The sequence below is a fragment of the Pseudopodoces humilis genome, chromosome 2 (genome assembly GCF_049639895.1).
Source record: "Pseudopodoces humilis isolate 2021_Gansu_Grassland_sample_001 chromosome 2, ASM4963989v1, whole genome shotgun sequence".
In the NCBI taxonomy this organism is placed as follows: Eukaryota; Metazoa; Chordata; class Aves; order Passeriformes; family Paridae; genus Pseudopodoces; species Pseudopodoces humilis.
Window position 1 is genome coordinate 27,867,939 of NC_142201.1, and position 9,562 is coordinate 27,877,500.

General features: G+C 40.5%; 1 protein-coding gene across 3 annotated transcripts in view; it reads right to left on the reverse strand.

The window, feature by feature from the left end:
- Positions 1 to 8,738: 8,738 nt before the first annotated feature.
- MRPS9 (mitochondrial ribosomal protein S9) overlaps positions 8,739 to 9,562 on the reverse strand; it is a 34,074-nt gene continuing 33,250 nt past the window's right edge. For all 3 annotated transcript variants that reach the window (XM_014263269.2, XM_088051638.1, XM_088051636.1), the window contains one exon: positions 8,739 to 8,949. In XM_014263269.2, coding sequence (XP_014118744.1) covers positions 8,858 to 8,949 — 92 coding nt within the window. In that variant the 3' untranslated portion in view covers positions 8,739 to 8,857. The remainder of the gene's footprint in view (positions 8,950 to 9,562) is intronic.

The following is a 9,562-nucleotide window of genomic DNA, read 5'->3' on the forward strand; positions in this document are numbered from 1 at the left end:
TTGTAAAGATGTTATATCTCATTTTGTCCAGTCAGTGACTACATTAATTAGATTATATTCAATAAAACAAAATTTATTTCTTAAAATGTATACCTACTAGGTGCACTTTGCCCTTTTTTTCTTTTTAAAATTTACTATTCAAAAGTTACACTGAGCCACTAAGCCATACAACACCAAGGCTATGTGTAATCTTAATTCAGACATCACAGGTCTCTGCCAGACCCCCACTAGGGAGGGTCCTTCTCTCATGAAGGCAGGTCATTCTCAAACACTGGCATCTTCCTCCTTCCCCCCAGAAAGAAAGATCATGTGTTTTTATACCCTCTCCAAGAGCCATCTTCATGCACTGGTATCAGACCCGATGTCCAATGCCAGTTTAAAGTAATCTTTGCTTAAAAGCCTGAGGCGTCCCTGTCTTAGAGACATCCTCCCACCCGAGGAAACACTCTCAGGGATCCAACAAGGGACCCCAAAAGGCACAGCAAGGCTTGCAGCTCTCTCAAGGTGTTCAGCACTCGATGCCGTATCGAAATGGGTGGTCACAGCTTCAGAGACTTTGCCTGCCTTCATAGCCTCACCAGACTTTTCTGATCAACAGCTACAGAGCACAGAGGAGCCTCTTGGCTAAAGACATTTCTGTCTGGTGGGATGCAGAGGGAGAATGGACAAATCTCCACCTCATTCCCTCTCCAGTGAACTGGAAAATCTGAAGGAGAGCAGCCCATAAACCTTACAAAGAACGTAAGGATCTGATGTAAAGCTTTCCACTGACTTCAGACCATGTCCTGAGTGTGGCACACAGTGGGATAGTATCCTTAGGCAAGTCCACAGCAATGCTCATCTGGAAGAGTCAGGCTGAGGCAGGAGGTGTTGCTCATCCTGAGCTTTGGGGTACATCCAAAGCCCCATCCAGCATCCTTTCTCAGCACACATAGCATCTGGATTGAACATTTTAAATCGTATCCTTCAAAGCACTTTCCCAACTATTCAGCTTTGGCAGTGACCGTTTTGTCAGGAGATTTTGATTACCCCTACCATTTCCATGACCATCTATTATAAATAATGGCCATGCACAGAACTGTGTAGGTGAAGCACATTAATTTTGATACTGCTTTGTGATGGGGGCATGCAAAGCTGCTTCTTTGGAAAGGTCCCTCCTCCCCTCCTATTTTGATTTTTCTGCTTCTATGCTTGATGACTAGCAATAAAAATGGGTAAACAGAGATCCAAGGGAAATGAAACTACATCTGCAGAACATTCAGAGCCAAAATACACAAGGTGGATAATTTGCATGCTGTATGTAAAAAGTAGTTATGCAGCTTTCTTCCTACTCTTTATATCTCCATAAAACATAATAATAGATTTCTAATTATACATCCAAATAATAGGCAAGCTGCAAGATGCAGGGAGAAAATTAGAAAGGGGGAAAGAAACTAACCAAAGGTACAGATGTAACGAGGGTAGTGACATTTCTATAAAGATGCTTTAATGGTTGTTGAGTAGTCATTTTGAAACAGAAATTTTTTAAGTGTCCTAATAGGAGTTTTCATTTTCAAACAATTTGCTGTGCAGTTAAGTGATGTCAGACTACAAGCTGCAATCTACGACAATGACCAAAGAAAAGCTGTTTTCACACCCATCACAATATATAATTGATTCTGAAATTGGCTTTCTACAAAAGAAACCAATCAGATTTATGCCAAATTCAGGCAGTGGATGAAGTCTTGACTTTTGATGTTAAACATCTGATAAACTTTATGCTAACAGAACACGCTATATTAAATGGTAAGTTCCTTAACATAAAAATAAGCTCACAGTGGATCATGAAACACAGCCAGTGTACCCTTTTTACTGGCAAATAAAATCAGCTGCATTGCTGTATGGAAAGGGCACATCCTCTGCCCACACACAGCGTGAGAGTTCCAGCCAGCAGTTCCTCCTTCCCACAGTGAAACCCTTCCCAGACATTGTCCTGCCAACCTCAGAGCAGCCCAGCTGCCAGGTTGGGGAGATCTGGAACCCCATCCTCCATGGATGAAGAGTGATACCCCAATTAGTTGAAACACTAGACACCATCACTGCATCAGTGAGTGCCACAGCTTCCACACTGAACAGCAATTCACCACCTGAGGTAGCTCTTCTCCTGAGGTGGCTCATTTCCTAGGGCTTCCCCAGGCTTCAGCAGCTGGCAGGGTTGGCCTGGAGCTCTAAGTTCAGCTGCCCCTGATTCTCTACAGCTGCTCTCAGCTGTTCTGCCTCCTGCCCAGTTTTTGTTCCATACTTTGGAGTATCTTCTGTTTTGCACATTCCTGGTCTGAGGCATGAGTCTTTCAGAGGGTAATGTGTATGCTTTGCAAACTCAGCCCATCCATATCAGCTCCATCAGCACACCTGGTGCAAGCAGCTATCCCTGATGAATTAAGGCAGAGATCACACAGAAATCTGGCTGTTAGAGAAACAAAGAAGCAAATGTTTTTCTAATGAAATTTTCTAAATATCGTTTTCCTTTCTCAGTTTGCCTTAGTCAAATAAAATCATAAGGGATCTTCACAACTTGAGTACAAATGAGTCTTTCAGCTTTGGAAGCATGACTTAGAGAAGAAAATAATCTGCCTGTTTGCTTAACCTCTGAAATGATACAGAGTCCAGAGCTAATACAGGAGGAGGAATTAGAATAGGTCTCAAAGTGACTTTCTCACAAGGAAGGAAACTCTTTGAGGGAAGCTGAATGTTAAACCTGTGTCAGCTCTCCTAGTAGAAGCAATAGCTACCAGAGATATCTCAGATGAAAGATGCAGGATGGACCCCTGTGGCATTGGCTCAAAAACATCTAAGAGATGTCAGCATGCACGTCAAGGTCTCACCAAAGAACATGCTTTTTAATTCCTAAGAACTTAACTGCAGCTGAGTGAGGAGAAAAGCAAATTTCTCCCTGCCTTGTAGGTGACGTAATCCATGGACAAACTTTTACTAAATAACAGATCCTAGATCTCTACTACGTGAGCAGGGGCAGCCCTTGCTTCAGCATTGCTGGGGTCCCTCCCCACCAGAACAGTACAGCCTCAGTGAGAGCTTTCTGAGCCTCACTTCCCTCTCAAGCCCAGACAGCAAACACACCAACAGCGTGCCTGAACTGCAACACACCCTACAGCAGCTGCCTGGGGCTTTCCTCAGCTGTCCCCAAAGTTTATTACTGAGATGGTGGTGTCCAGCTCGGGTTGAGCAAGACGGGTGACACGTAGCAGAAATGTGTAAGATCCTGACAGCCCAGTTGTCCTATGATTATATTTATTATTTGAGCAAGGAGGGTATTGTGCAACCACGTGCTTGCATTCTCCTTTTGCAATGAAGTTGAAGGAAGCAGATGTTTTGTCTCACAGATGTTTTGTGTCACGCAGCACTGTCAGTATTCATGTCACTGCCTTCTCAGGCATTGTTATTTCTGCCTAAGAGCGGTCAGCAAGGATTTTGCTGGCTCACCTCACACTTACAGAGATGGGCATGCCATGCTCAGACCAAGTGTGAAAAGAATTTTGTAAGACAGAGACACAGAGTCCTTTACAAAGCAACGACCTCCTTTTTCTCTGTTACACTGTCTGTAGCAATAGTCTTACCATTTTACTGTTGACAATGGATAATCTACACCCATTCTTGCTTTGTAAAATATTTTCCTATAAAACCTCAGTTGATGTTATATGAATACAAGTTTAAACAAACAAAAATATCCTATTGATATCTCCAGTACAAAAGCATTAGAGCTGCCACTGCCCATATGCAATCTAGTACCCAAAGAATTAGGTATATATGGCCAAAGTTTTAGTGGTACCACCAATCTAAATCCTGCAGGGCTGCTCTGGGGCTTGAAATAAGGGCTGTACCAAGACATGTTACAATACAAATACAAAGACATTGTATTTTTAATAATTTCTGCCCTGGTACTGTTAGTGCGATCAATTTTTTCTTAGCATTGTGTTAGTTACAACAGTTACTAAGTCCAAGTGTTACCAGGCCAGCAGGAAAGTATCAGGACCAGTTCTGGAATCAAGGAGAGTTTGCTTTTGTTGACATCAAAGGCAAATCAGCACTTTAGAAAGATTTAACCGTCTTGTATCTCCTGCTAATTATTTCTCAGTCTGAAATTGCTTCTGTAATGTACTAGTCTGCTCAGGACATGTGACAAGCACACACTACTCTGCTTGTGTTGTTTATTATGTCAGTACCATCAGCATCTGAATGTGACATTTATTGAAATGATGAAGAAATAGTCAGGACACACCTTGAATGCCTCAAAGATTCAGTGTGTTGAAATACACTGTGCTGTGAGTGGAGCACTCAAGGTTTTCTTCCTTTCTTCAAACTGAGCAAGTCCCCAGCAGAGCAGCAGAGTATCCATCACAGCTGATGTGGCTGGTAACTAGGAGGGAAATGACAGGTGGACTGGAATTGCCCACCAGAAAGACTTCAACATTTTGATATTTAATACTGAAAACTAACAGTGAAGGTGATTTCTGACACAGTGGCTGAGGGCAGATGCTAAGCACCGTGAAATCTAAACCCATTACTGTCCATTTGTTTGCTTGCTTTGTTCTGCTCCCACACTGTTTATGTGGGCAGGTACACAGACTGTGATTTATGTTTACTTGTTTGTCCGGACATTTAGTAAGATACTACAACCTACATCCACTGTGTGCTAGCACAGCATAAAAAAAAATTGCTTCCAATTCCAGCCCATTAAATTTTATCCATATAAAATAGAATACTGAGAAAATTAATTTCAATATTTACAAGAATTTTATGAAACTGTACAGACAAAACACAGTTTTAATAACAAATCTCCCTCCCCTTAGCCAAAACTGATTTGTGGCATTTTATTTAAATAACTGTATTTATTATATTTATTATTATACTTATTATTATGTATAAATTCACATATGTATACATTTTGGTATGAGATTTTTAAGGGTAGGTTTAGGTTGGACATAAGGCAAAAATTCTTCACAATGAGGGTGGTAAAATAGTGGAACAGGTTGCTCCAAAAAGCTATGGCTGCCCATCCCTGGAAGTGTTGAAGGCTGGGTTGGATGGGGCTTTGAGGCATTTGGTCTAGCGGAAGGTGTCCCTGCCCATGGCAAGGGAGAGCGCAAACTAGATGATCTTTGAAGGTCTCTTCAACACAAACCATTCCGTGATTGTTGATGACTGGCACAATGTTATAGTACCATTTCCAAGATTTGAAGAGCAGCTGGTACTTCTTAGCATAATGTACTATTAATTTGAAGGTATTACTTCCACACTGAAATTAGATTGCTGAAAACAAGTATTAACTGACACTTATTATTTCTCACTAAAACCTTTTCTCTTGTCACGAAGAAATAAAAGCAGCTTTGGAAAGCCAATTCGATTACACCCCTTTGAAACCCAACCCTTTTATTCTCATATTAACCTGTGGCTCCCGGAGGAGTGTTGATGAGGCGGATTCCTCCTTCCTTTCTTTCCCCAGTACCCGCATCCCCCGCCCGGCTGTGCATTCTGTTGCGAACTGCGCCACCTCGTGGCAGCGCGGCAGCATCGACCGCACCGGAGCACCCCCGGCTTCCCCCGCCGAGCCGGGGAACGGGACAAGGACCAGAGAGCGGGGCTATCAACATCTGCCATCTGTCTCACCGGCACTTCGGCTGTCTTAAAGAAAAAACAGCAGCTTGGTGGACAGGAACGAAAACAAACAAACAAAAAAAACCCAGCCTGAACGAATCACAACATACATTGCCCAAAAAGCATGGAGGGCTTATTTCTTTTTGCCCACATTCAAAAAATATTTTAATGTTCGGTGTGTAAGCACAGGACACTAAATTATGAAATCTTGTTGGTGAAATAAGTTGGTCCATATTGCAAGTGTTCAAAACGGAGAGCTAAGAAGCCTGGCTTGAACACAGAAGCCAGGTGTTCAGGGCTGCTCCTCTCAATAGCTTTGGAAATGCAATGAAGTAAGAGGAGTGGGAAGTTAAAATAGATTATTCAAACTGATGAACTGATTCTACTGCTGTGCTGCTGTCACAAACAATTAACAACCTCGACAAATTTCCTTATTTGGTTCTCCCACATGACAATTGTTCTGATCTCTGCAAAAAGGAGTGAAAAATGGTAGTTTCACCTTTTTGTCAGCTTTAATACTACAGATATTACAGTCTTTCTTAATACAACTGTTTAACTTCCTAACTCCTAAATGCTGACATATATTGCAGATAATTGAGAGAAGCTTCATACAAGTGAAAAATGAAAAAAACAAACAAACGAAGAAACAAACTGTACAATTCTGGGTTGGTTTTGTTTTTCTCTTTTAAAAATGTTTTTCTCTTTTGTCTCACTTCCAGATTTAGTTGGAAGCCTGAGCTGGCAGCTATTAAGCATGTGACCTGGCTGCCTAGTACTAACTAGTATTCCTAGTGACTTTACTAAGAAGTTGTGGTAAATTCTGAAACTTTATCTCATTTTCTTTGCTCAGTTAAAACATCAAAGGCCATGACCATACTTTTTTTGGAAGGTAAAACACAAATAATTCCTTTAAAACATGATAAAAGACTGCATGTTTTAAGTGCTAATTGGCTGTTGCACTTGTAGCTTCTTGCTTAGTCATGAGGCAAGTAATGTGGGCAAACGGATCAATTCTCATTTGAGAAGATCTTGAGATTAAAATTCTTCACCTACCACCTTCAAGACCACGTGATTATGTTCACTTCATTATGAGAGCATAGCAAAAGGATCTTTAGGTACTTGTCCCAGCATGGATGAATGTTTTTATTACAAATCACAACTTCTACTCATACATGACATAGTTATTTTGCTACACACAAGCAATTCAGATTTAAATTAAAAGAAATGCTACTTAAGCCTTTCTGCATTTGCTTTAGTGTAGAATCTCTCATGTAAAACCCCCATTTGTTTTTCAAAGGGACAGGTGAATTGCCTCAGCTCTTAAATTCAATTTAACCAGACACAGAATCTTCTGCATTGGAAGAGACCTCTAAATTCAGAGTCTGACCATTTACCCAGTGGTGTCAAGTCCACCATTAAACCATGTCCCCAAGCGCCATCTACATCTCTTATAAATACCTTCAGAGATGGAGACTCCACCACGTCCCTGGACAGCCTGATCCAGTGCTAGACAATCCTTTAGGTGATCAAAGTTCTCCTAACAGCCAATCTAAACCTCCCCTGGCACAACTTTAGGCAGTTTCCTCTGACTCTTATCACTTGTTACTTTGGAAAAGAGGCCAACACCCAATTTACTACAACATCCTTTCAGGTAATTTTAGTCTCATGTATTCTGACTGAGATGAACTACCTCTTCCATGAGCAATCCTGTCCAAGTTTGCAGAGTATTCTCATGGAACAAACGTTAAAAAGAAGCACAGGCTTTGGAGAGAGGAATCACAAATGTGTATGCAAGGATGCACACCCAGTTTCTGACCTTCTCTGTTTTGCTCAGCTGATGAGGTCTATTTATTTGTTGCTTCCCTGAATGCTGCTTGGGAAAATAATGACCTGTACACATCATTTAATATATATTATAATATTATAATATATAAGCAACATAATAGTCACTTATCACTTGTAGTGACCTGCTGGCACCTTTTGTGACCTCTGAGGTGTAGCTTTTGCTATGATCTACAGCAAGTAAGAAGCAGAGCAGGTACTCCAGCACTTGAAAAAGCCTGCAGAAAGAATTCCAAATACAGAAGTGCTCTAAATTAAAAGAAAGCTGGAAAGTATCATGTTGTCAAAACTATTGAGCTTTATTTTTCTGCTTTTCCTGGTGAGATAAACTTTATCTTTGTTTTTGCTGTAGCCCACTTCCGACAGGACAGATGAAGGATATGCTTTTCCTTGAAAGTATTTGACCTCTGTCCCAGGAAGGAAGTTGGCAATAAACCAAAACCTTAAGCTTTTGGGTGAGCACTGTAACCACTAATCTATTTTGGAAGGCTACAATTATAGACAGGAGGTGGGCAGCACTGTCATCACCTCCTGCTTCTGATTTTAAAACAGAAAAGTTATGACTGTATTTGGCAAAGAGTCCAATGCTATCTTTGTGCATTAGCCATATTCGGAACACGCCTCCTTGAACAGGCCCCTCGAGATTTAAGGGGTGGAGAAGAGTTTTCTGAAAGACAACTTCAGCTTAATCCCTCCAGCTCTTTCTGCATTTCGGGGAAGAACAGAAAAACTGACTCCTCCAGAGTATGATTCAGAGAACCTAAATTTAGGTACTTGCTCTGAATCACTCACTACTTAACCTGGGGAAGCATCCTGGAGACAACTCATTCCACAGGGAAAGGTTATCCTCTGTGACAGTTCCTCTCTCAACATCCCCTCAATTGTCAGTACTATTCTCACTGGCTTCTCAACTCCACCACAGTTTAGGTAGGAAGTTGTTGCTTATCCTCAGATACCTGCAAGGCAGAAAGGGAGGCACATTGAAGATGTCCAGATACCTGGTTAGGAGCTGCCTAATTTCATAATTTAAACTGCAAAATCATTAAACAAATAGACCAATTTTTAAAAGTTATAATCCACCAGAAGTTTCATAAATTGTTATTGATTTCATTGGAATTAAGATGCAAAGTTGGCACTTGAGTGATTATTTTAGATTTAGTGTTCCATCAAATTTCACCATGATTTTCCACAATTTTAAATAAATTTAGAGTGGTTTGCTGCTTTTTAAACAGAAGACATAATAATTATAAAGGGGGAAAAAAAGGTCTTTATTACTAAATATATTCATACAGCAGTTTTAAATCATAAAACAGTATGTTTTGAAGTTTTGGTAGCACTTTGTCACTCTTTAAATACTCAAGACTTATCGCTTTTTCCAGGTGAATTTCCGTCTGGGTCCCTCTTGACCAGGTTTTTTTCGTTCCTTCACACGTGGGTCAACTGTTAGTAATCCAGCTACAAAACACAGAAAAGCACTCATTTACTTATTCCTACTAGTTAATATTACAGGTATACTACCTGTGAGCAAATAACTTTCACTAACAGTATGATTTGTATCATCTAGAGGGCAAAAGGTTCAGAACCACAAAACACTGAAAGGAGCCTCATCAGATCCTCTAACATTTTAACTTCTCTTTAGCAACTTAACTTCATTCATATTTTCCTTTACACTCCATTAAAAAGCCACCCCCATTGCTTTTTATCTATCCATATTGCTTAAGCCCTTAAAGCAGTGGTCTCCACCCTTTTTTGATCATGCAGTCCTAACAGTATTTTTGAGCATGTACACCCAAATACATGTATCTATTCACTTATGAATATGGTACACTCGTACTGAATCCCAAGGGATCAGTTGCACATACCCCATTCTGAAGACCACTGCCTTGTGGTACATTTATATATAGGTACAAATATATTTATATATAAAAATATACTTAAAAGTATATTTGGCAATGTCCCAAACATGTTCAGAATTATGCTGATCTCAGTAAAGATGCCAAACTCAATACAATGTCTATTTGCAAGGGTTTTCCTAGCAACTCGTACTTGCCAGTGCTGAAAAGGTACA